At 48.2% G+C, this 27,529-nt stretch overlaps 1 protein-coding gene across 9 annotated transcripts; it reads right to left on the reverse strand.

Moving 5' to 3' along the window:
- ATP6V0A1 (ATPase H+ transporting V0 subunit a1) lies at positions 1-27,386 on the reverse strand. 9 transcript variants are annotated; one of them, XM_071577500.1, is made up of 23 exons: positions 27,275-27,375; positions 26,673-26,814; positions 26,503-26,581; positions 26,156-26,253; positions 25,474-25,602; positions 21,308-21,411; positions 20,385-20,511; positions 19,046-19,128; positions 18,349-18,442; positions 16,828-17,040; positions 16,070-16,220; positions 15,728-15,867; positions 14,453-14,610; positions 13,920-14,010; positions 13,019-13,137; positions 12,508-12,724; positions 11,847-11,954; positions 11,065-11,133; positions 8,850-8,957; positions 8,248-8,265; positions 6,404-6,521; positions 5,866-6,037; positions 1-1,307 (listed from the first exon to the last, which is right to left on the reverse strand). In XM_071577500.1, the coding sequence occupies exons 2-23, from the start codon at positions 26,787-26,789 to the stop codon at positions 1,214-1,216; spliced, it is 2,607 nt and encodes an 868-aa protein (XP_071433601.1). In that variant the 5' UTR covers positions 26,790-26,814; positions 27,275-27,375; the 3' UTR covers positions 1-1,213. The 9 variants fall into 9 exon arrangements, with proteins under 9 accessions (XP_071433601.1, XP_071433594.1, XP_071433599.1 ...); XM_071577493.1 differs by lacking the exon at positions 11,065-11,133 and having other exon boundaries at positions 27,301-27,386; XM_071577498.1 differs by lacking the exon at positions 11,065-11,133 and having other exon boundaries at positions 21,308-21,390.
- Between the last annotated feature and the right edge of the window lie 143 nt (positions 27,387-27,529).

Consider the following 27,529-nt stretch of genomic DNA (forward strand, 5'->3'; position numbering starts at 1 on the left):
CTTGGGCAGTTCATTTAATTTCTACAGTGACTGTCAGTGTTTCACCCGGGCAGCAGGACACACCAGGACTTATGTCACTGCTCCACCTGCAGCCACACTTTGATTTCACCCTTCATTCTCCAAACACCTCTGTAAACACACACCAGTGAGCACCCAGGGGCTGCCCAGGGGCAGCACGAGGGTCCCTGTCCCCCAAACACATTGCAGTGTGCAGTGCACACACCTTTCTCTCCTAATTTTAGGCAGCCCAACACTTTGAGGCATTTCCTCCTCGCTCCCAGGTTAATGATTCTCTTTTTTTTCTCCTAATCTGTTCATATACAAATATTCAGCTCCAGTGTGAGAATTAAAACACGATGGTCACACAGCACTAACACACATCCCACTGCTGCTACAGCTACATCAAGTTGAGGAGGGCAAGGAATTACTGATAGCTCAGACAGAAGAGAAAGCAACAGCTACTGCAGGGACACAGCACTGCGACTCCCCTGCCAGGGGGCTGTTGTGGCAAGACTGGGCCTCTGCTCTCCCTTAAAGGGCTCCTCAAACCCTGAGTGCACAGGACAATGTAAGCCACTGGTCCCTCCACCTGTGCAAAAACTGCCTTTGCCAATGCCAAGTCCATACAGGCACTACCCAGTGTGCCTCAAGGGCTTTGCAACCTTTAAACAAGAACCCCCAGAATTCCCACTGCCAGTGCTTGTGGTGATCGATGACAGTCTGCACCACAGCTCACCCCTCTCCATGCAGCCCCAGGCCACAGCCAGGCAGCCAAGCCCCAGCTCTTGAGCCCCCTCCCCACCACAGCCTCCAACAACAAGAGGGAGCAGCCCTTGCTCTTCCTGAGCTAAGGTCGTTGGGCCTTTTCTCCATGTGCTGGTTTGTCCCCTCAGCACATCTACATTTCTTTTCTGCCCCCATCAGTTGCAAGGGAATGCACAAAACAAGGAGCACACAACTGCACACCAAACAGACACATCATGCACTTGGTATCTTCAAGAGTAAACATAAGGAACAAAAAGTTTCTGTGATCCAGTGTCACTCGTTACCCCAGAAAATCAAAGCTCTTGGCTTTGGGACGCCCTGGTAATGCTCAAGAGTGCTGCAATAAGTTATTGTCACTATGGGAGGGTCACACACAACTCAGACACGCAGGGAGGGGGGGTCAGTCACAAACACAGGATGTTTAACACTGCTGGGGTGGAGGGGACGCTCAGTCATCGAACCTTCCCTCACGGATGGTGTCAAAGGAGAAAGGGAGAAACTTGAATCCAGTACCAGTGTAGAACTTGTTCTGGAACTCGATCCTGCAAGAGAGGGAAGAGCAATCACGCATTAAAAAGGAAGCTCTCACTAGAAGCAATCAGCAAGAACGCTGATAAAACAAAGTATGATTACTGACTATAAACCTTTAAAGAGAAAATGAGATTTATAACATAATGCACCTTTTGGGACAACCCTCCCACCTGTGTGTGATGTTCCGGTGGGGGGCAGAGAACTGTCCAGGGACTTCAATCCCATTCCCGGGGCAATAGAAGCACAAGAGAACCAGGAAGCCCACCCTGACTGTGGTCTCCCGGGAAGCACAGGGAGCACAGAGCATTTTCCACACCAGCTGGCTGCTGAAGTTCCCTGTTTCGTTAGCACAAGGCTGGGCCACGTGACGCTGAGCTCAGCCTGCCCCTCCAGCCGCTGCTGGCACGTTTGGTGCTGTGCTGGGATGTGCCTGCTGGCTCCAGCCCAGCATCAGCACAGCCCCATTTGCTGCTGCCCCTAATGAACTCGGGTAAAAAAGGAATTATTCTAGAGAACTGCCCAATGGTCAGCAACAGCCAAACAGGGACAGGAAAACTAATCCCCTGATCCCCAGAAAAAACAAGCTCGGGCTTCACAGACACTTCATGTTGCACGATCAGCTGGAAAACAAAGTCTGCAGGCAGTAAGTGACAGCAAACCAGGGAGCATTTAACACAGTTTGGGAGGATTTTTATACAGCAAAAGAAGACGAACCTGAATTATTTTTCCCCATAGCAAATGCCAGAGCTGCTGGATTTATCTAGCAAAAAGCCCAGGAGAGCCCAGGAGAAGAAATATGCTCAGAAAAAACAGCTTTATCTTGTATCTGCTGCTGCCTTGCAAGCCAAGGGATCCCCAGGGTGAGCAGGATTTTCCATGTGGGAGGAAGAGCTCCTTGCCAATGTGCTCCAGTTTTTCAGGAACCCTGATAATCTCTGTAAGTATCCTGTGACTAAATAACTGTTCTGTAAGCAAAGGGAAATGAGAGGCAGAGTGTTGGGAATCTGAGTCACCCAAACCCACTGTAACTGAAATTTCAACCCTGATGATTCACTATTCCAGCTGGCCCTGACATCCAAACGCCCTCTTTGGACTCCCTGTTACAACTGGCCACAACTGGTGGCCTGATGCTGGAGGAGAGGCTGCTCTAAGGTTAGAGAACTAGTATTTAACCAAATAATCACAGCAGAAACAGTCCGTGGGGTTTTCTGCAGTTGTCTCCAGAAACACTCAGAAGCTGGCACGAATCACTGCTGTTCCCAGGCTCACTGCCTGTTATGTGTCCTGCTTTATTGCTAAACTCTTCATGTGTCTTCTATCAGTGACCAAGGCCTGCAGAGGATTTACACAGTGAGCACTGTCAGCAAACAGATCAGAACTCTCTGGCAGTAGTGCTACAGCAAACCCACTCTGCAGCTTTTTGCACTGATAATTAGTGTCAAGGGTTTGCTGGACTGTGTTTCTGTGGATTTTCCAACCCCCCAGAGTCAGGACACCCACAGTGGAAAACCAGGCAGCTCCAGTCCCATGAGCAGGAGCAGCTGCAGAGGCAGCTGTGCAACAGGAACCCCAACTGCCTCCTGGTACAACTGCAAATTCCCACTCTGTGTTTGTGCTCCTAAAGGCAGGTGCCAGAGCCTGGGGTCAGGTGTGACCTGCAGCAGAACTGACAGTCAGAACCTACTGAGGTGTCTGTGCAGAGACTGTTGCAGTTACTCCTTCCCAAAAAGGACAGTGGTTCCATCTCTGGCACTGTGGGATACTCCATCCTGCCTGACAGGAGGCTGTGGCTGCCCCTCAGAGCAGCAGCTCCTGTGGCTGCGAGTGCTGGCTCGTGACCTTTACAAAGGAAAATCAAATCCTGGCAGGTGGATGGAGAGCTTGACTCCACCACTCCCACTTGCTGGATTGAGAGCAGGATGCAGCTCCAACACACACGACTCTTGGGAAGCACACTCTGAATCCAGTTACAAACTTCTTTTGAGCACAGTCTGTGGTGGGCTCACATTAGAAGAGCTGACTAGCTTAAAAAGGGGGAAGCTGCTTTAATCTGAACATTCATGTCAAATTGCATCACTGAAAAGCCAATGGAAAGGTAAAATATTTCAGGAGAGTTACATTAGAAGGAGCTGACAACCTGAGAGCTCAGACAGGCACGGCCCTGCAGCAGAGCCCCGATGCACACGCAGCACTCTGGGTGCTGCCTCCACCCCAGAAAGCTCCAGAAGGCACAGCCTGCTCAACCAATGCACACTGAAAAAGCACAAAGTAAACCTCCTTCATCAGGGGCTGCCAGGCACAGGCAGTCCCTCACTGGTAAAACACATGCTCAATTCCTCTTTTCCAGGAAGGCTGACCCACCCACACCCTGAATTCCTGACAGGTGACTGTTCTCCCACAGCCAGAAAAGCCCATCTGCTCCTCCCAGGACAGCTGTATTTGACCCTCACTGCCCTTTTCTCCTCCTAAAATGGGAATACCTGCCATTGGAACACCCTGTTTTGAGTTCAGGAGCAGAAAGGAATGTGAACAGTGTGTTCTTTGGAACAACTGCAGGTGCCTCCCTGTGATAACCAACACAGCAAGCCCAGAATCATTTCAGCAGAATACTTGCAGTCTGAAATAGAGCCTTAAACTTGCTTTCTGGGCTCTGAGCCTGAACAGATTTTCCCTCAGAGCCTGGACATGAAAGGTTTGTAAGTTTGAAACACACATTTGCGGAAAACAGAACTTTGCTAAGTGATGCAGTTCCACAGCCAGGCCATGCCCTGCACTGTTCTGTGTGCCCACTGCTGCTGCACCTGGTTTCCCCTGTTCCACAGTTCACTGACTTATGCTCTTCTCTTGACACATTTACAGATGATTTTTAATGTCCCTTTAGGGACAGTCTGGCAATGAGAGCAGCCACCTCTTGGCTGAATCACGACCTCCAGCTCACACCTGTTCCAAGGATCTGTGAGCCGTAGGTGCAGGTTGTGGTTATTAACACAAAGACAGGTACCTCCCCAAAAACGTGCTTGCTGCTCCGAGCCCATCCCTGTGAGTGCAAAAGGAACTATGGAGCCTGCCCAGAGCAGCTGCTCAGAGCCATTCCCCAGCTGCTGCTCGGAAACAGCCATGCAGCTCTGCAGCCCAGGCCCTGGAAATCCTCTAATCCACAAGGAATTGCAAAGCAAACCCACCACATCTGGAGTTACAGGACTGCTGCTCTCTGCTCCCCTTGGACTGCTCTCAGAGTCCAACAGGGTTCGCAGGGCTCCTGCTGTGGCTCCTGCTGTGGCCCCGCACGGTGACAGGGTGAGGGACCTCTGTCCAGTCAGCGAGGAGCTCTCCAGTGACTGCTGGGGAGGGTTCAGGCTGGATGCCAGGAAAAACAGAGGCACCATCCAGCAGCCATTTCCAGCAGTGCCCCCCTGCTCCCTCAGCACAAGATGGCTTCGCCCCAGGATCCTGGGATGAGCTTGGCTGACTCACTACAGAGACACAGCTAAGCCAGGACACCCCTGCCTGCACCTCCAAGCTGTCAGGACATCCTCACCTGAAGCCCCAGGCAGCCAGGACCCTCCATACTGCATCTACCAGCTGCCAGTGGAGAGGGCAAAAAGCCTAAGTTTTCCTTCCACATAAGCAGCAAAAAAGGGTAAAAAGGCTGATTTTTTTTTTAAAGGCCCTGACTTCATCTTGCATTTACAGAACTACTTTCAGAGAGTGCTCTAAACCTCTTCTTCCCATTTAAGCGAGACAGAATATTCCTTCTGATCTGCATGGGACTTCCCTTTGCTCTTTTTAGCCCAAGAAAATGAGCAGCCTGAGGAGGTGGCAGCAGCCTGAATCCCACAGAGACACAGACTCTCCAATGCTTCAGGCTGAGCAAAACCTGCTCCCCAGTTGCCCATTTGATCCCACCAGTGCACTAACCAGGGAATCTGAGGTGGAACAATGAGCGCTCTCAAACACAGATTAGAGAAAGCTCTCGAACACTTTCCATACTTGGGAGCAGAGTAATTCCTTCTGCTTTGCTGGCTGCATACACAGGAGCTTAGTGACCATGGGAAAGGGACTGCAAAAGCATCTGCCAAAAGAAAGACCAGCTCACTGCCATCCCACAGCACCCTGAGGGCAGGAGGCAAAGCCACTCCTGTCCAAGGCAAGGTCTTATGATAATGAGTAAGAGCATGAGAAGGAAGCTGCAGTCAGTGGCTCTTGCACATGGAGGACAAGAAACACAGGAACCAGGAAAAAGACCAAGAGACAGAATGAGAAGGTCCTGCCAAAAGCCACAAGACATTCATCTGCCCAGATCTGCTCACAGCCTCCCCAGCCCCCAGTCCCAAAGCTTTGGTCTTAAAGCTTTAGTCTTTTAGTGCTTATTTTTAAGCAGAGCTGTTACTCTCACAACTTCTAAGCAACAATCAGGAGAGAAGTGTTGCTCTACCAACAGGATTTAAATTTCTGATCCTTTTAAAGGCTTTCTGCCTTATAGAGCATGTTCTTTCTGCACAGTCCAAGTGACATCAATTTTAATGCCATGAAGAGCTCTCCAAGTTTGTGGATGTCCCAGTAACTCACCAGTGCAAACGCAAAGCGTGGAGGAAGGCTGAGAGCCCCTCCATGACCAGCAGAATGGCCACTGTCAGAGTGGCAAAAGCAGCAAAGATGAAGAAGAGGCCGAGACCTCCCCCCAGGCTCCTCACGCTGAGGCCAATGTGGATCACCATGGTCCAGAGCACCTCTGAGAGCTCTGCCGGGAGAAACGGGAGATGAGTTGTGTCAGCAGGAACAAGGTGGTGCAAAGCAAAAACTAAAGTCAAGCAAACTCCCACCACAATGAGGTGGGACACTGAAGGGGCACAAGAGCTTTTGCAGCCAAATGTGTCAGGCGTTGCCTCCAGCTGCCCCACAGGGCAGGACACAGTCCCCACCCAGCAGCTCTTTCCTTTATTTCATGTCTTTAGCTCCGTCCCTCCCGTTCAGCAGAGCTGTGTGAGCAGACCCCGTGTGGTGCTTGTTGCTCCCAGCCCACGCACACGAGAGGCCCCTCATGTTCCTGCCTCCCACTCGCACGGGGTGGGCAGGCACAGAGATCCACCCCTCGAGGGACACTCACGTGCGTGGGCCAGGCTGAGGGCCCAGAGCCGCAGGTAGGACGCCGTGTTGGAGATGCAGCCCAGGCAGTACTCGATGGTGTGGATGGCCTGGTACACCACCGTGTCGCCGAAGTCGAACTGCAACGGGAGCACAGGGTGAGGGGAGCTGGGAGCCCAGCCCGGGCCAGCTGGGCAGGGACCTGCTGCTATTGCCAGGGACACCATGTGTGATGCTGCACACTGACACTGTCTGCTCCTGGTTTAGCACGTTCAGTTTGATAAATGCAAAAGGAATCTTGCCCTGCCGGGTTTTGCAGAATGACAAATGCTGTGACTTGAGTATTGTTTTCACATTCTAGCACATGAAATTCGGATATTCCAGTTTAATCCATGGGCTTAGCCAGGAAAAGACTGTTCAGCAGAAAATGGTGTTGCTGTGCATTCCCCAGCAACCTGGAGGTGCCTCTACAGGAGACAGTGCTCCAAACCATACTCTGTGTGCCTTTGCTAAAGGAGTATTTTGCAAGACATGAACTAGCTCTTTTTGAAAGCAAAAATAATGCATTAAGCTATGCTGAAAAAGTCAAATGTGTGCACCATTCACTGGCAAAGTCTCTGTGTCTCGGTAATTTTCTGCAATAATAAAAAAAGAACTTACAAGGAGGTCTGCCATGTAGGGCAGTTTCTTACTTTGTAGCTTGAGAAAGCATTCCCTGCATTTTGGATTTAATCCATGCTTCAGAAACTGTTCAGATTTAAGTGAACATGATGTTTTAAATACATCCAGTGACTAATGCTCTAGGCATGAACACAAAGCTATTTATATTCTTATTTCTCCCCCAGTATATTCAAGGCAATAAATATTTCACACAATTCAGGTAAATTAGCTGTCAAAAGCCTCATTCCTTCTCCACAGAACGCAGGCTGTGAAGTTCTTCAGTTCCAGCTCCTGCACACACGAGCTGGGCAGCAGCTCTGGGAATGTGGGAAATGTGAGATTTTAAACAGTGACACTACCCAAGAGAGTGACAACTGTGCCAGGAGTGAGAGCACCGGGATTGCAATGGCACAGTCCTTGTGGGTTTGCACATTTTCCCCAGGTTCAGGGAAATGTGAGATACACCAGCACACACTCCCCACCCTGCACCCCATTCCACATGGGCCTGTGCACAGCAGAGCTCTGAGCAAATGCCTGCCAGCACAATTTTGAGTAGCAGTGCCCTGGTCGAGCTGATCTGATTTCCTGGCATTTGTAAATTTTGTAATAAAACTGGTTACCTGATAGTGCTGAAATCTACACTCAATCCTGCCTGAGTATTGCTAAACCCATTTTTTAATACTTGTTACAAGTGCTTATGGATGAGCAGTTTCTCAGAATGGAGCTTCTCCTTTACACAAAGCCTCTGCCCAGATCAGCTGTTGAACTACACGAACTGGACTGATTGTGCTGTACTGGCTGACTGGGTTAACCAGTATCATCCATAACACGGCAGATAATTTGGGGAAAAAAGCTCTTTAAACAGTTTACTGCAGCACAGAATTACCAAAGACACAACATGTGGCAAACGAGACTTCTCCAAATGCTCAAAAGTGAAAATTTTTCAGTTTCAGACCTCCAGCTGAGCAGCCTCCCAGGTAACTGGGAACAAACTGCAGACAGGGGTCAGACAGACAAGCTGTATAGATGAAGTAATTAAAAGTCTGTTAATGTATGTATGTATGAATTAAAAATGGCCCATAACATGTAAACAGCGAGATCTTTTGGAAAACAAGATGCTGTGACATAACGTGTCCAATTCAGCACATTTTACACCAATGGGAAATGGTCCAGGTACACATGAAGGCAAAGCTGCTGTGCTCTTACCACCTCGTCCTCTGTAGGCTTGAAAACATAAATTTACATTTAGTTCAGTGTCTTGATCACATTAATCATGAACACATTCAGCAATTCCCTCTTAAACATGTCACGGAAAGCAGTAACACATCCCATGCACTACAGAGGCAGGATCTGCTGCAGCCGTTCAGAGGCATCACAAAACTCCCAAACTACGTGCAGTGACTGTTTTTCTCCTCTCCCAGAGGAAAGGGAAGTAATTAATATTACCCCTAGCAGTCAAAATTAATATATAAACAAGATTTCAGTGCTGAGGAAACACAGCCCCCGGATTTCCACTGGCACGGGAGAAGCAGGTAATGTGTGGCTGCTGGGAGTGCTGTGCACCCCTGAGATGGTGGCTCTTTGTCAGCAGGACAAACAGAGCCACAGCTCCCACGATATGCAAATTACGCTGATTTTTCTGGAGTCCTGGGAGTGCCCAAGAGACAGTCAGTGAGAAAACTGCTATGAAAACACTTCACTGGGAATGCTGCTGCTTAAACAGCCTGGAAATGAATGATGTCAGTCCCAGCAAGCTCATCCTGCTGCCGAGTGCAGTGCCCTGAGAGCGAGGATGCTCAGGTGCTTACCTCTTCCCCCTCCTCAGAATGGGTAGATAACTGGTCATGTTGAATGATCTCAGCATCCTCCTCCGTTGGGCCATTGCCCACCCGGATCCCACCAAAGTTGTGCGTGCCCTGACACATGCAGAAAAGAAAGAGCAAAGTGTTTGGGTTTTAGTGCAAAAGTGCAGCTTTCTCATGACTTCATGTGCAGCAGCAGCTCACAGAAGAAAACAAAATATTAAGGCCCAGGTTAAGGCAGGTACAATTCTATTTCCCAGGTCGGATGGGACAGGTGCTGATTCCTGCTGGGGCTGGGGGGAAAAAAAAGTCTGTCTGAGTGAATCCTTGGTACATTTCTACAGGGTAACTGCAACCCTGAGGACAAAAAAAGCACATCTCTCAGAGGACATCTGCTGGCACTGACATGCAAGAGCCCCATGTGCTGCCCAGCACCGCTGGCCAAGCACTGACACACCACTGCCAGGTACTGGAGCAGGTCACAGAGCAGAACACACTGACCCAAACACACACAGGCTTGCTCCCACCAGTCTCAGGCACACCAACACTGCACAGGAAACCAGACCTTCCCTGCTTGGAAACTCAAAGTTGTGCAAGCAGCTCCTTTAGAGACATTTGTTCTGACATTCAGCATCGGACCCTCAGCTGCACCTCCAGGCCTTCAGAAAAGAACAATCCACAGACTGAGCTGAAACACTGAAACCAGGAGGACTTCCCACCTGACCCCTGTGAGTCTGACCCCCAGAGAGGCAGACTCCAACACCACAAATAGAAATAAACCCTGTGTGCAGCTTCAGCACTGTCCTGGGTCACCTGTGACATGGGATGTGACCAGGCAGACCCACCACACCCAGACTGCAGAAGTTCAGGGATGCCCATGCAGACCAAAGAGGCTGAAGCTCCTGTGACCTGGCACTTGCATAGCCCTGCAGAACAGCTGCTCAGAGTTCTTCTACCTCATTTGTTCTTATAGACCTGCTTTTATTTTAGGCTGAACTATGAATTTACCCAAAATGCAAGATGTGAATTAAAGATTTTGTCAGGCCTCTAAAAACAAACTAGGTAGGTGTTTATGCTCTGAAAATAGAAATAAAATTAAAAGACACCCCCATATTTACAACCAAGGCAATGCTTTTATTAGGATTTTCAGCAGCTCTGAAACACCAAAAGTCACTGATGACTCATGTCAGTATTCTACTTATGTATTTCCAGCCTATGTGAACTTGCACTTGTCTTCAGCTTTTCCCTCGCACTTGACTCATATCCGTTCCCTGTAAATCAGCCAAGCTAAACAAAGCTCCAGCAGCTCCACTTATTTACTTGGCCCTTCTAAGCACACCTCACACAAGACCTTCCCTTGCAGTTTCCTAGTGGAGATGCACTTCATACGCTGGATGGATCATGCACAAAAGATCCATTTTCATGTCTGACATTTCCACGAGGAAATGAGAATGTCACGAGAGAATCAGCTAAACCATCCCTTCTGGCACCTCTGACACGTGGAGACTGTGATGTGCTTCACACAGTCAGTGAGACTCACACTTCCTAGTCAGCCAGGCAGCATTCACAATGAAAACTGAGCTGAAATAGGGAGCACTGGGAACAGGACCAAGTTCTGGGGCCTGCCACAATCCTCACCAGAAAGCTGTGGTAGCAAAGGGCTGTCTCTAGGCTTAGACACATAAGCCAAAACAACCACCACTGACAGGCTTGTTTGTGCACAACCATTTTGCAACAGTTTCAGGTCTAAGTGTGTACAGGATAGAGGTGTCACAAACCCACTGATTACTGACATGGAGTTGCTGGAGGCCATCACATCACTGTGGTGTGTTTGGAAATGTGTAACGCAAACAGAAATGCTGCACTGAGAAGAATCCTAATCTATCTTAAACAAATAATGCAAGAAAAGGAAAAAAGGGGAACTTAACCTGGGGGGATGTGGTAGCAGGAATTCCTGTGCTGCTGTGGAGGTTGGATGCAGCAGCAATCCTGCAAGGAAGTGTCTCTGTTCACACACAACTATCATCCTCCAGCCTGGGTGTTCATCCAGAATGTATCAATTTGGCTGAACTTTGCTCTTTCCAAGAGACAGTGTTTTTCACCCTAAAGGTGCACTTATCATTCCCTTATGAAATTCAGATACATTCCATGCTCCCTCGGTAATGAGACAGACAGCCAACTCCCATCTGTAATGCATCAGGTGAGGTTGAAGAGCACTCACTGTTGCAGCCGCTGCTGCCTCGAGCGCCTGCGCGTTCGTGGTGCCCTGGGCCTCCTCGGGCTGCCCTTCCTGGGGGTGCAGGGAAGAAGAGAGAGGGAGGAGGAAGAAAACAAAAAGAGAAAGGGAGACGAATGGAGGGGACATGGGAGGATGAAAGGTGGTCAGAGAAGGGAGAGGGAGTGTCTGTAACTGAACTGATCTTTGACTCGCTGCACATCCTCACAGCTCTGCCTGCCACGCAGGGAGAACTCACACACGAGTGCCACGGTCCTGCATCTCACACAGGCACTTCCCAGAGCAGCTGGAAACCTACAGAGCACACCAGCAGACAACCTCTCACATGCCTGTGGAAGTTTACGTTTTCCCTTTTAATTGTTATTTTTTTACCATCCAAACTGCTTTAACAAAGATAGCTGAGAAGTCTGCCAGCCAATCCCATCTCTGTTTCTCACAGCCAGCCTAGCCCAGGCACAGGAGTGCATCCAGCAGCCAGTGAGATTGTTCCTAAACCAGCTGCCAAAGCCCAAGCCAGAGACACTGTTCTGATCAGTACCAACATAAAAGGTTTTTAAAAGCAGGTTTGATGCTGGATCCAGATCTGGGAAGCAGGCAGGCAACACCGACTCCAGTAACAGCCACCTGCCTGTATGCCCAGGAATATGCAAAAACACTTTACAAGTCTCACTGCAGTGTGAACCCATGTATCCAAGCTCAAGATGGAAAACACAGCTTTTCAGTCAAAATCAGTTTTCATATGGAAAACATAAGAGGGAGTCACCCACCAAGTGCTTTCTCCTTAAATACTGCTGGCGAAGAACCAGGGGTTTGGCTACGAGCATCCAGGGCACACACAGCAACGCCACCACCACGAGGAAGCACTGGAGCCCCTTCTGCAAAGAAACAAGTCTCGGGTGATTCAGTGGCAGCTCCTGCTCAAACATACAGAGAACCCACCCAGAATGGCTGAATTCCCAGTATGTGGATGCTTCACTACCTCTCTGTTCTGGGAACAGCCAGAGGAGCTGTACTTAATGCCTGCAGCTGCCCTCATTGACTGAGCACAGCATTTAGTGCTGAGAAGGGGTCAGATTAGGGAAAAATCCAAAAGATCCCACACAGACTGAGAATTTGACAGATGTCTGATAGTGCTGGTGTTGGTGTCTGAGCTAAGCTGAGAGGCACCATGTTGCAGAGACTGGACAATATTCCTAATTGTTTTCCACTATTAATCAGAATCCAAATATTCTGGAGCCACAGCTGACATGTTCAGACTGATCTAAATTCTTGGTATAGGGATTATGCCTTCCTTCTTCAACATTCCATATGATAAGCCTTCAAACAGAAGAAAAATGTTTCACACTGCATTTCACAATTATCACGAGGTCAGTGAAATGCTCCAATATCACGAAGCATCTCTGATCCTGTTTCAGTAAGAGCACATACCTGCCCACTATAAAGCATCTTATTACTGGTGTCCTCATAGGAGAACAGAAACATGTTGATAAAGTGTATTAAGAGGCTTGGTGCTTCCTTTGATGTGTGAGCATCATAGGCTGTCCACTTGTAAAAGATGAGAATAACAAGGTATCCAAACAGGGAGGACATGAAAATCATTTCTGGAATAAATCCAAGGTATATGTTCAGTGGCTTCTTAAAATAGCTACAGGGATAAAAAAAAAAGAGAGAGAGAGTTTAATATTACCTTTGGTTAAAATTAGGGCAAAAGCTTTTACTTAGAGCATGAAGAGTGTCTTTGGAAGAAAACACTGCAAGGACTCTGCAGCTCAACAACAGCTGGGATTGCCTGACACACACACACCATTCTACACAGCCAGAAACTGCACTGCACCTTCCACCAGGGGAGGGCTGACAGGCTCTGGCATCTTAAACCAACACACACATGACACCCAAAGACATTCCCCTCATCACGAGACAAACAGAGCAAATCACTTACATGTGGTTGAGGAGACTCAATGCAACACCAAAGAGCATCTGGAAAATGCCAAGAATCACAGACATCTTCATCTTAAAGGAATTGAGGAAAGCCAGCTTATTGCTGGCAATATTCCAGATCTGTGCAAAACAACACTCAGTTAGGCAAACACCAGGGAAAGGAAAACAGGAGAAGGAAAATGCTTCCCTTAAACTAAACAGTATGAATCAGCCAGGAAAATGTCAGGCTGAAAGAGCAGGGTTCTAAAGCTGTGTTTGTCCCATGGATATCTTTTGGGGAAAGAGACGACAAGCTTTTCTTCTGGGAACAGTCTTACAGTGACTGAGCATGAATCAAACCTGTTTTCATGGTTGCTCAAAGCTGCAGGGAAAAGGGGGCTGTATCCTTAACAGAAAAAATATGATTATCCATTTAAAGGAACAATTAAACACAGCTTTGATTTCCTGCTCTTTCAGTTTATGTGGAACACACACAAGGTTTGTGTCACATATTCAAAGCAAAGTTTGGAGCAGATGTGTTGATGCAAGCAGGTACAAAGTGAGAGGGTTACTGGGAAACATTTCCAAGAGTGACTGAAAAAAGAGATTAACAACTTTACACAAGATAAAAAAGTAACTTCAGGAAGTGATTTGCAAGATTAATCAGGTTTGATTAAAGCACTGCAGGTTAGGAAGGGTGAGAAAGCAGCCTTTGAAGGATGTCAGGGTCTCTACCCCAAATGTGGCTTCCCAATAGGAACAGAATTAATTCTATCATTCAGGAGGGTTCCCACCATTGGTGGAGTTCACTAAGAGAATGGCTGGGCTGGGGAAACCTTTCACAGTGAACCAGACAGACACTTCTCTTCCTGCTGACACAGAGGATGTTCCCAAAGGACTGCAGAGGAAGGATGAGCTCTTACCGGGTCAATGCCAAAGGGGTAGGGCCCACCAAACACTCCTGGGATAGCAGGATCCAGCTGCAGCAGGGGGGTGGTCTCCAGCAAGGCATCTCTGTTTGGGAATAACATTATACAAACATTAACACAAGCAATGTCCTCTTCTTTCTGTAAAAAACTAACACCATTCTTCCCTTTTGAGAGCAAGGAATAGCTCAAATTGAGAGAACTTTTAAGGTTCTGTGTGGTCCTAGAGTTTTTCCCAAATGAGTAAAAAACCTGTTTCTCAACCTTTTACTGAGTGTCACAAAGAAGACAGGTGCAGGGGACAGGAATCTTGCAATGTCTATGAGGAGAAAGGTGAGAATCTGCATATTTACAAATTTTCTGGGGAGAAAAAAAAAAGCTGTTTTGAAACTTGACAGATATCCCATTTACACCCCTGTTCCAATTCTACTTGAGACTGAGCTCAGAAGTTTCTGTTTTCCTGAACGGGGAAGGACAAACCACTTGGTTCTCACTGTCTCTCTTTATATTGTGTCCAAGGGTTTACTCACGACCAGTTGCCTTTAGTGAACATTGGCCGGACACTCCATGAGGAACCAAACATGTTGAGGGACTTGGAGAAGCAGTCGTTGTAGATGAGGCCCGTGTACGTGGAGAACAGCCCCATCAGCAGGATGATGTATCGACCACTGAACACCATGTTGAACATCTAGTGTAAAAACACAAAAGGAACAAAGGAAGTCTATTGGGGTCACCCTTTATTGGGGTAACGTAGATCAGCTTAGCAGCCGTCAAGGAGGCAGAGACGGCTCAGGCTGCAGTGGGATCAGAAGGTTCACCCAAGACAGAAGGACTTGATTTTTAGTAACAGCTTCACTTTTATCTACTCCTGTATCCAACATGCCAGCACACTATTGGTCAGTGGTTCACCTCACATACATGGAGAGATTCTACTGGCTACAAGGCATCCACATTATACAGGGAGCTCTCTGGTCCTTAAGGATGCACTCATTGATCCCCTCAGACCTTAAGAGGTCCACACACATACTGTCATCCCCACAGAAGTCCATGAGAACAGGGAAGGTCCCTCCTAAAGATAAACCAGGGAAATTGGTCTGCTGTAGGACAAACATTGGCCATATGGACTGAGAGCCCAAAGTCTCTTATTTCCCCTTGGCAGGGATTAATGGAGCAAGAGGGAGCACAGCAGCATAGAATCTGGTAACTAGGATAAACAGGCAGTGTGGCTGTCCACAGGGAACATGGGATTAGCTGGAGAGGATAAACTGCACTGCACAGCCTGATGCAACCCCCAGCTGGCAGCGGGAGGTTCCAACCAGGCAGCACAGACCCTGTCAGCCTCCTCCATGCACTGCCAGTGTACCTTAACTCTTGCTCAGCTCCTGTCAGCCCTGAGCAAGGAAAACCCACCTCGAGTAGCAAATAGGAAGAATCCTGGAGACAGGATATTACATGCACAGGAACTGGGAGTTTTGCAGTGACTGAAACCTATTATGAGCCAATTAAATTTGAGGTGATTTGTTTACACCACAGCTAATCTACTACTACTCTTCATAATTTCCTTCACACAAGTGAAAGGAATTATTTCCTATAAATATCTGAAAGAAAACCCAAGGGAACTCAATTTTATTATGGAATTACACTACTCAGTCTATGCTCCTCAGGCTTCCCAGCCTGTCTGTATGTTTCACAAATTCCAAAAGAGAAAAAATTGGCATTGTCAACTCAAGGGGAAAAGGATGCAAGTAAAACAAGCAGCAGCTCTTTGTTTGAAATGCAAAGCTCAGCAGGATCTGTCACTTCACCTCATTGTCACTCTTCTGGGACAGAATCCGGCTTTCCCTCACCACCATCCAGACAGCAATCAGAGTCATCAGGATTCCGTGGCCAAAATCCCCAAACATCACAGCAAACAGGAATGGGAAGGTGATGATGGTGTAGGGTGCTGTAAAGGAAGAGAGATGGGCACTGTGTGTGAGTCAGCCCAGAACTCAGGCAACTTAGCAATATAATTGTCCTGCTTTCCCTCTGTTTCTGAAAGCTGTTGAGTCTCTACTAGAAAATACCACACAGGTCAGACAATACAAAGAAACATCGTGACTAAAAATTGAGACAGATGCCTTGGACTGTTCCCAGCCTGAATTTACCTGGATTTATTTCCCGATATGTCCCAATGCCGTAAGCATCAACAATGTTTTGAAAGCCAGAAGTAAACTTATTAGTTTTGTTGTATGTGGGTGGGGTCTGATTAGTCTGCATCCTGTTTAAAATAGACGGGACAGTGGATCCGCTGTGCTCCTGTTTGAAAAGACCAAAAGGAAGATCAGCAACCCCACCCCTGCAGCACCAGAGCACCAAGTCTGACACGGCTTTCCCGCTGGCATTTGGAAAACTGCAAGCTTGCATGTTTGCAGTGTGCTTGCAGAATGAGGAACTGGAGCAGCTCAGGGGGCTGCCAGGATTCCACAGCTCTGCACTTTGTGTTGCAGGAGGAGAAGCACTTGGAGTAAGGGTGAACATTCTCTGCATACAATAGACAAGAAAACTCAGAAAGAGCTCAATTTTTTTTAAAACAGCAAGTGGAAGAACTTTAAGATACCCAACTCTCTTGTCTATCTGAGCGTAGGGTAAGCTTGCCAACATCTTGGAGAGCTCCTCTATCCAGACACCAGTATGACAAAGCACAGCCAGGGTAACTAAACGTACCAAAGGACTCACACAGCAGAAAATCCTCACCATTCCAGCATTCTCCAGAACTTAAAACTTTTACACAACGTATCTGTTATGACGTTTATGTGCAAGTCATGATTCCTGAACGTTGAATGATTTTCAGAGGCTCACAATTTGGAAGAAACAATGAATCCATGCAATGCTGTCACAGCTGGCAGGCACAGCAGCTACTCACAGTGCCCCTCCTGAGAGCAAACTGTATGGAATCGAGGTCAGCAACAGGACACCAGACTTCAGCAATCAAGCACTTCTGTGTCACGTCGATGTTGCACAGGTTCAGGGTGTGGTAAATCGCCTTCATCTTCCGCACTTTGATGAACCAGACACGGATGTTTTTAGCAGCTGCCTGCAAAACCCTCTGCCGATGATCCTCTGTTTGGTTCAGCACCTTTCAGAGAAGCAAGGAAAAGATGAGGCCCAATGGTTGACCAAAGCTCAAGGTGCACAGACATGACAAGCCTTACCCACAGAGGATGGACGATGAGCCCACTCCTCTACCCCATGCACAGGCTGCCCCATGCCTGCAGTCCATGCTGCAGTCCCCATGCTAATTAGTTCTGCTAAAAGGCTACACACTTTTTCCAGGGGTGCTTTCTGATTACTTTCCTCCTCCAGCTCCAAGGTCACTGGTTGTTTCAAACAATGCACTGTGCCAAGATCACAGGGAACAGTTAAACCTCCACCCAGGTTAAAAGAGCAGAGAAGAGTTCTGCAAGTGAGGGGTTTGCTGCTTTGAGAAAACACAAATTACCCTGAAAACTTGTTTACTGAAGGGAAAAGGAGAAAGTGCTTCCTTCTGAGCGTGTTTTCCAACTGGAATACATCACACTCAGGCCAAGTCAGATTTCCAGAATGGAAAGTCTTAGACTGCAGGGAAAGTGAGGACACAGCACACACAGCTTTGAATCCTCCAAGTTACATTGATTCTGAGTTCTTGTCTACTTTCAAACTGCTGAACAGCTGTGCTACACAACTCCCACCTTGAGACAGTTTCTGTACCAAGTAAGCAAGCCAAATTGAACTCTTTCCTTTTCATTTCTGATGTTGTCTTAATTTTTGCCTCAAATCTCTTAAATCTTCCTGCATTATCACATACAGCCTTTCTTCCTTGAAGACATCACCAGGTATTTCAGGGCTGGCACCCAGGTGACCTGGGTGCTGGTTACTTTTTACCAACACTCTGGCTGCTGCACAAAAGATTAGCTGTAAAGCAGAAGCTCTTCAGGACAGCACAACGTGAAAATACGAAGACATGCAGAAAAAAGAAGAGCTAAGTTAATGTTAGCATTGTTATCTCAGCTTGGAAAGTGTTCAAATGTTATCAAAGTACTTGCAGATGAAACAGGCAATTACAGAACATGCTCTCTGAGCCTTAACACATGGGATCTCCTCACACATGCATGTTCCTCTTTGCTCCCTGGTATGGAGTTCCCTGTACTTACCTGCACAGAATGGACTGCTCAGCCCTGCAGAAAGATCAAACCACCCCATCCCAAACCCTGACACAGAAACAACTGAGCAGCCTCCAAACATCTCTCTTTCACTACTGAGCTGCTGGTCTCAAGCTCCCTGGAGCTGAAAACACAGTCATCTAATAGGGCCAAAAATCCTTCTGTTTTGATAAGACCCAAAGAAGCTTTCAACTATATTACTAAAGAAAAAGAGAAAGGAAGGGCATTGACCCCAGTTATTTTACCATCTGAAGATCATCGATTCTGGTATTGACACCAGAAGCCATTTCCTTCCGCTCCTGGGGTGTTTCTGGGCATGGGTAGAGGGAGGCCCGGAACCTGGAAGGCACAGAAGCACCTCAGTGACAGAGATGGAAAGAAGATAATCTGTCAAGGCTGAGCCTGAGTGCAGGAATAAAGCCAGAGGCACTTCAAGAGAATTTTCTGATCAGCAGAGACTGCCAGAGCTCCAGGCTCTAAATCATGGGAGTGCAGAAGTTTGCTGCAGGCCAAACCAGAAGCCATGCTAAAGAAAACAGAAGTGAGAGAGAATCCTCTGTTCCCTGTGCTCCCAGTGTGTCAGGGCTGTCACGAGGCTGATCAGCCAGTGCAGGGGAATGCTGTCATGCCAGTGGAGCTGCTGCTAGAAGCACTCACTGTTGTCTCCCCTGTGAGAAAACCCCACTGACACAACACCAGGTCTGCCCCAGAGTTCAACCCTCCCTTGGGTTTGGCATTTCCTAGCACAGCAGTTGTGTACTTTGAGCATTACAGGCTGTGGACTGGTGAGTTTGGCTGTAAAATATGTTTCAGCTACTTAGGGCACATTTCATTTGCTGTCTAAGTATGTGCTCCTGCAGCCACAGTGAAATAAGTAGTTGAAAAGTTTAAGTTAGGTCAATATGTTTCAAATAGAGCTGCGCAGCTGTCAGACTTTCATACCCTTCACAGATCTTCTTGACTCTGTTCTTCAGCTGGTCACCTTGGAAGAAGATGATAAACACAGACTTGTGCACATAATCCCCCTAGAACAGAGGAAAGAGTTGTAGAAATTACCATGATAGTTAAATGCCAGAGCTCTCCCTTTCCTCCCGCTGAGTCTGTACATCAGAGCTCAGATCTGCACAGTGGGTCAAGAATGTATCTGAGTAACGCTGAAACAGTCACAAGGAGAGCAATTTTCTCAGCCTCAGTACAGAATAGCTGCACTGTACCTGTGTTTACTGAAGCAAAACGTCCCACATTATCCATTATCAATTCTATGCAATACAACGAAAGGGAAAACCTGGGAAGACCTCCAAAAATAATGGAGATGCAATGAAATATTTATCAGTACTTAGTGCAGTCAGCTCACCCACAGAATCAAGCCAAAAACTAAAGAGTGAATGACGATAAGGTGAAGGGGAGCTTAAGGACTCAGGGAGGCTGCTGGCACATTCCTTGAACAGCTGTGTCCGTGGGGACAGCCAGGGCCCCTTTCCTGCCTTTGTTGACAAGTTATTGTTCTACCTTACTTAGGAAATTTTAACATAATGTTTCAGGAATAATTACATTAGGTGTAACCTCGATTTAAGGAAGTTGTGCACAATAAGAACAAAGTCTCTCCTAGTAGACACATGATTCCACAGGTCAGCTACCAGTGGTCAGAGGGACAAGAGAACACATCAGCCTTATGTGAGAAAGAGAAGTGTTACTGGACCTCACCTCCTGGGCCTGTGTTCCAGGATAGTCCCCATAGAGCCTTTACTGGGTAAGAGTAAGGGTTCCCCAAGCTTGGGCCAGAGGACACTAGATGTTAAACCAGGCCCAATCACAAGGTTTACTATTTATGTCTGTACTAAAGCCAACAGTTCTCAGGTGAACGTTTAAATTACTAAGCAGCAAATTAAGAAAAAAGGACAGGCCCAAGTTCTGAGTAAATGAGCTTCAGATGTGACACACTGCTGAGGTCCCAAAGAGCCTCTTCCAAAGGAGGAGCTCTGCTCATTCCGAACTGCACACAGGAGCTGTTTGGGCCAGAGAAGTCACTAGGCCCTGCTGCAGTCTGTGTTTTGAGTTGTTTTCCCCCATTCAGCAGCATTCTCCATCCAGGCTGTTATTTTGTTTTAATAAAACAGGAAAGCCTTTGCTGCTGAAGCTCAGAGGCTGCAGTGGGTTCACTACCCAAACATTCACTGCACGGAGCTCACTGAGGGGCAGGGGCTTTGACCTACAGACCCCAGCTCTGAGATCCTGTCACACATCTGAGGCTCCTGCTGCTGTACCCAACAGTCCCTTTTACCGTCACGGGGTCCTCCAGCGGGTTCTCGATCTCGGCCTGGCGCAGGAACACGTTCCCGCGGCACACGCGCCACAACATGCGCTCGAACGTGGGGATGCGCTCGCGGTTGATCACACCAGCCACGAACCTGCCAGGACACAGCACGGCTGCAAGGGCTGCACCCAAACCAGCCCAGAGCCCACACCCGGCACCCCACGGCAAAGGGCAGGGCAGCATCACACTGAGAGCTACAAAAATCTTGTTTTAACATTAGTTCTTTAAGCAAGATGGAAGGTTCTCCAAATAAATAGAGATAACATAAAACAAACCAACTGCACTATAGCACAGGCTTGTTTTTTAACAGAATTAAATAATCTTTAAAAAAAGTAAAAAATCATTGCTTATAAAAGAAACAAATGCATTCAGATATTCAGTTTCTAGGCTCCATTTTCCAAGGGTTCTGGTACATTGGCTGCAAGGGTTAGAGCAACCACGGCCGCAGTGACTGTACCCCGGGCTTGCACTTGACCTCACCAGCACAAACACCCATGCCCAGATAAAGAATTACACACACAAGGAAGCCTGGAAGCAGTTGATAAAGAGGATATACAACTATGCAGTTATTTCAGAGCATTATGTGCTCACAGCAGTTACGACTTCCAACAAGGCTGTGAGAGCTCAGAATGTCTCAAAACCAACCAGATTTACACAGAACAAACTGGGAGAATTCACTGGTGCAGTGAGAAATGTGTGAAGCACAAACATGAACTGGGAAGTTAATGTGGGCAGGACAGGAGCAGAGAGCAACAGCTGGTTTTAGATCAGCTTTCATCTGCTTGGGGTGGAAAGTTCCACAGCTGTGATCAAATCATTGCAGATTCCACAGGCTCATAATCCCTAATCCAGCAACCCCAGTGCCAGGTCAGAGCCCAGACTGCCATTACCCGAGTCGGAGTGGGGCACCTCTTCCCATCTCACTTGGCTCCAGCAGTGAAGAGGATTCCTCCAACAGGTCTGGATCCGCCATCTGCTGATGATGCAATTCAGCCTGAATTCACAAATCAATTAATATCTAATGAAACCAGTTAGTGGCATGCAGGGAATGAGGAGCCAGGAGATAGTTGGGGGTGACAAAGAAAGAAAAGAAGAAAGAAAAGGAAAAGAAAGAACAAACATAAGACAGCAAAAAGAGGAATGCGATGACAGAAAAGACAGCAAGAATCACACATGGAAGGAGAAAAACGAGAGGGAAAGTGGAATGGCTCAGCAGGGCTTTCATACAAGAAAGGTTTGAGGATTGTTGCAACAAAGGGGTTGGGGGACATACAAGTCTGAAGAAAGGCGGAATTAAAAAAAAAATTCAAGTCTTAAGTGCAAGTGATGTTCCCAAGAACCATTTTTAATGGTACAAACCAGAGAAACACACTTGACTCTCATATTTCCCCAGATATAAAATTAATTTATCCTTATTCACCATATGTCTCATCACCAGACACACCAGATGGGTTGCTTAGGGCAGGCTGGTGATGTGGTTCATCTCTTGGCCAGCCAGGCATCAGAACAGGACAGTTTTACACTGTCCTTCATTGCAACTCATTTGAATCCTAAAATTCTCAGGAATGCAGCTTTTAAGTCTCAGCAATTCAGGTGAAGGATGCTCAAATCACATCACTCTCATGTACCATCTTCACACTTGTTCAGCCCTGCCTCACTTAGTTCTACCTCTGCAGCTCACATAATTACAGTTCCTGAGCACAACCAGAGGGCCAAAGTCCACCCTCTGGGTACTCAGGAGGTCTTCCCCACAGAGCCATCAAGGGAACTTGCTAAAACACAGTGGAAAGCAGAGTTTGACCCAAGGACACGCCGGATGCACACACAGCACAGCCTTGCAAAAGTCTGTGGCAAGTGCAGTGACTCAGCTGCAGCTTCTCTGTTTGGGCAAGAGTTGCATCAGTTTTAGTGAAAATCTCTCCAGCGCTTTACCTGTTTGTTAAATAAAAGTGTTTGCCACATTAAAGAGTTTTTGCAAGGCTGACACCAAATGCAGCTCAACTGCTTGCACACACACTTGCTGAAGCTCACCCACATTACACAAGGCAGGGAGCCCTTCCTTCAGCCTGGAAAGGCAACATCAGCTATTCCTGATTCTTTCAACTTTAAGGAAACTTGTTGCAACATCAAAAGCTGAATGAAAATTTTGCTTCATAGAGGACACAACCAAAATAAGAAAGTTTGGTACCCCAAAACAAAACACACAGACCAAACATCCTGGTGATTGTTTGGCATCTCGATTTCAGGACACTGAAGAACAGTAAGTTACAATTTTAAGAGGCTTGTATTGTATTTACAGTCATCAGATGCTGTCTGGTAATTTTTTGTGAGGTGCAGCACATTTTAGCAGATGAAACAAGAAAAAGGAAGGACAGCACATGTGACAACTTTGGATCCACCCCACCCAAGAGAATTTGTTATGTTTCATGTTGGCCCCCCCTGGGCTACTCGACCTTTATTCAGGACAAGTCCTGCTTAGAGGGGATGGAATTGCAAAACAAACCAGTTCAGAATAAATGTGGATTAGACCAGTTTTACTAAAATACTGAGACTATGTTGAAATTGAAGAACTATCCAGCTCCAATGCAGGAAAACAGGGTTCTGGGAAATCTACTTTGAATATGAGTTTTTGCCAGTACTGAATGAAATGTCAGAGTTATTGTGGAGTATTTTTTAACTACATCAGGTCATTCAGGATTGGAATCCCCCCCAGTATTTCCATGCCAGTAATCAAGAAGCAGAGCTTTTCCTGTTGAACCTTATTGATCCCCTGATCAGCACCCTTAATCTCAGAAAGGTTTATTTTCCCCACTGTTGATTCCAGTCCTGCCCTGTAACAGCTCTGGAGCCCAACACAACCTGATACAATTCAAGCCCCTTCCAGGTCACAAATAGCACAAAAAACAATCAATTTTCACAAGAACTTAAAAGGATTCATGTCACCATCTAACAATTAACCCAGAGCCAGACAGAAGTGACAGATGCAAAGCAAATAGAGAAAAGCAGATGGCAGAAGAGTCAGAGGGAGAAGAGGGGACTGCATGCCATTAACCGTTACTTTTCCAGTCTTCTTTTACGCTCACACTCAAGGCAAAGCTCTCAGAGAAATCTCTCCAGCTCATACTGTTCTTCATAAGCAAAGACAAGAAGACTGAGAAAAGGAGCATAATCATCAACATGGTGTGTTGGAACAAGAAATGGCTGCCTGGGCTGGAACGGGAAGAAAAAGGGAACATTTTGCCACCCTCCCTCCCCCTGTGCTCAAACTCTGGAGAGCGACCACCAAGCATGAAGGAATTTGGAGAGCCAGCCATTTCTTGTGCAACTCATTACTGTGAATTACATAATCTTAATTACAAGTTATTGAAGTCTTCAAGTGTTGAAGGTGCAGTGCAGTGGCAGCACAGGGAAAGGGAGTGTTGGCCACTCTGGGATGGTGAGCAGAGGCACCCAGGGCTGCTCGGGGCTCTCACTGGGCTGTTTGCTGAGCACAGCGTGGACTGAGACAGCTTTACATTGTCCACACTCGTGTTTTTGGGCATCACCCATGAGCTGTTCAGTTTGCTTTCACACAGAGCAGCACATGCTATTTGGTGTATTTTGTTTCATCACTACACAACACAGTCATCAAAGAGGAGCAGAACATACCTAAGCTCTCTGTGGCCCGTCCATGTAAGGGTGAGATGAGCTCCCTTCTGTGGGTGACCTGACATGGACTGTTTAGGAAATTAATTTTGTCCTTTAAACTCAGTATGATCAAACTGCACTTGAAGAAAAGCAGAGGGCAGTTCTCACCAGAGGGGACAGTAATTAACAAGGCCAGGTTGGATGGGGCTTGGAGCAACCTATTCTAGTGGAAGTTGTCCCTTCCTGTGGCAGGGGGTGGAAGAGGGTGAGCTTTAAGGTCCCACCCAACCCAAACCAGGCTGGGATTCATTCTCAATATAAATGTGCTCAGCAAAGTACTTGGTTTTACTTAATACTCAGGACAGGCAGTAGCACCTTAACACAGTAAAGTAATGGATCATCATATTAATAAAGTGTCCCTTGGACAAACAGGAAGTGAACATTCAACACTTGAAGATGAGGGTTTTTTGTACTGAGATCAACCCCACAACCCATCAACCCTCACACCAGCAGCACTCTCTGTGTCAGCACTGACTACACTGCTGGTGGCACAGGACCAACCTTGGTGCCTGAACAGGCAGCATCTTGTGCCAAAATATCAACCCCAAACCGTGAGATAAACAGCCTGAGTGTGCAGGGGCCCAACTCCTCCTGACAACAGTCCTTGGAAACACCAAGAGCCACTTCTGTTAAGAACTCTTTGATCAAATCCTGGTATCACAGGAAACAGGACATCTCTTTGGCAAAAACATACAGGAGCTCCCTGAGAAAACTGCCTAGACAAGGAAGGGTTGTGTCTTCTTCCAAGCAGAACTTACGTTGGTGCCATGAATGACATTGGGGAAGCTCCTCTCAGGCCCAGTGAGACCTGCCAGGTCCTGGCCCAGCTGTTATTGACAAAATGTCAAAGACTTTAAATGGCAGCTTTGCTCCTCAACTGGCCCCTGAAAGCTTCAGGGTTTGATCAAAGGCTCAATTCATTAATTAATCTACTACCTCAGTGTACTTTGTGTTCTGACCCTGATGAGTCTCCACGTAACACTCCAACGGCTGAAGAGAAGTTGGGCTCAGCCACAACCCCCCTGCACGTGCACCCAGAGATTCCTCCCAGCAGGGACAGTGCTCACTGCAGCTCCACATTCTGGGGTGTTGATGTGCTTTACAACTGCTCAGGTCTTAATCATTTTACACAATTCTTAAACAAACCATTGCTTTACCAGAATAACCCCAAACCAGCACCAAGGAGGTAAATCATGGGTGGCTGTGTGTTCTACATGAAAAATGGAAAACAACTTGAGAAGCTTTCTTAAACAAAGCATAAAATGACCCTGCTGCCAAAAGCCAGCAAAGAAAATATATCTGAGAATAAAAATGGTAATTTCTAAGAGAAGAACCAGCTCCCCAGGTGTTACCCCCCAGGTATTCTGACCTCATCAAAGAACTGCTGAGTTTTACGCAGTATAAATTTTAATTCTGTCAGCTCCAAGAAGTTTCTCTTCAGAGCCTCCTGGTTGGTGTTGATTTCTTTAAGCTCGTTTTCAATTTTCTCAAAGTTTGCCTGCAAGATGTGAAAAAGAGAAGGAAAAGGAACTTCAAGCATAGCCATAAATAAGTGCTGTTCAGCCTCTGTGAACACACAGAAGCCAATGAGATCCTTCACACCTCCACCTAATTGTTATGGAATTGCAGGTGTGTCCCCAGAGTGCTGTGGCACAGACCCAGATCTGTCACATTCTTTTCAGGCAACTGCAGACTTCTCACACTCAGCCAGTCCTTTATGGGCTGGACTGATGCAGTTTCTTAAAATCATTAAAACCTTGATAAAACTTTATGACCCACCACCACAAATTGTGTAGTTCCAGCAGTTTTTGACTCACTTTGACAGTGAAATCCCTGTTAAGTACTCTCACTTCTGTTTGGATAAACACAGAAACCACAGAGCTCTGAGTCACACGGGTGGCAGTGTGAGCTGGCAGTGCCACATGCAGGGACAGCTGGGGACAGAGCCCATGCCCCTCTGCTGCCCAGTGCTGTGGGAATCAACCACTGGGGACAGGACTCCCTGTTTCCATCCAGAGTCAAATACTAATTGACTCTTAGCACATCTTTACCTCCAGGTCAATCATGTCCCGTGGAAAAGGAACCTCTGGGTTTTCGCCGGTGTCCATGATTGGAATATTTGCCTTTTTAATCTCCTTCTCCACAAACCCTGTGCAAACATGAGCAAGTGTTACCTACAGACATTTCAGTGTCACCCCAGCCTGCACCTGGCCCCACACGTCCTTTCACCTCCAAGACCAAGACGACCTGATCTGGTCAGAGTTACCTTTTCAGGAGGTGAATCCCGTGCCCTCCCCGCTCTGCCCCCAGCACTGCCCTGCAGCTTCAGCCTGCCCTGAGTCGGCTCTGCAGCAAAACCTGCAGCGTCAGAGCCCCCTCAGCCCCCGCGGGAACCTACGGAGCTTGCGGTCCATCTCCTCACACCTCCGGACCTCATTGACGAATTTTCGGTGGAACACGTTCACGTCGGGGTTCAGCTGCGGGGAGAGAGGCGGGGCTCAGGCCCGCCCGGCCCGGGGGGTGCCCGCGGGGGCGGGCGGGGGGCCCGGCGGGCCGGGGGACACTCACGTCGCGGAACTGGACCTTGCCCAGCTCGCCCAGCTCGCTGACACAGCAATACGCGGCCTCGGACTGCAGGAACAGCTGGGCCAGGGTCATCTCCTCGCTGCGGAACAGCTCCCCCATGGCGGCGCCGCTCCCGCCGCGGCCTCTGCGGGGACGGCCGTGACAACCGGGGCGGGGAAGCGACCGGGGCCGCCACAACCCGGGGCGGGGCCCAAACGCTCCCGTCCCGTCCCGTCCCGCCGGCCCCGGTACCACCACCCCCGGCAGCCCCGTCGCCTGTACCCCCGTCCCCGGTACGAACTTCCCCTCCCCCGGTACCAGGCCCCGGTACCCCCGGTACCCATTGCCCCCGGTACCCTTCCCCCCGGTACCCCGGTACCCCCCGGTACCCCCCGTACCCTTCACCCCCCGGTACCCCCGTACCCTCCCCCCCGGTATCCCCGTACCCTTCCCCCCGGTACCCCCGTACCCTTCCCCCCGGTACCCCCGTACCCTTCCCCCCGGTACCCCCCGTACCCTTCACCCCCCGGTACCCCCGTACCCTTCACCCCCCGGTACCCCCGTACCCTTCACCCCCGGTACCCCCGTACCCTTCCCCCCGGTACCCGCCGCTCCGCCGCCTCCCGCTGACCCGCTCCGGCTCCCGGCCGTGACGTCACCGCAGCGCGCCCGCGGCGTCGTCACGCGCACGTCTCCTGGCGACGGCGCGAGAGCGCGCCCAGGAAGTGACGCAGAAATGCGGAGGGGGCGGAGCCGTGGGCGATGACGTCACGGACGGGGCAGTGACGCGCGGTGACGTTGTACAGATAATCACGGGTTAAACCAAAGGCTCATCATTCGAGCAATATGAGTAAAGCCGA

This window comes from Pithys albifrons, chromosome 25 (genome assembly GCF_047495875.1).
Source record: "Pithys albifrons albifrons isolate INPA30051 chromosome 25, PitAlb_v1, whole genome shotgun sequence".
Classification (NCBI taxonomy): domain Eukaryota; kingdom Metazoa; phylum Chordata; class Aves; order Passeriformes; family Thamnophilidae; genus Pithys; species Pithys albifrons.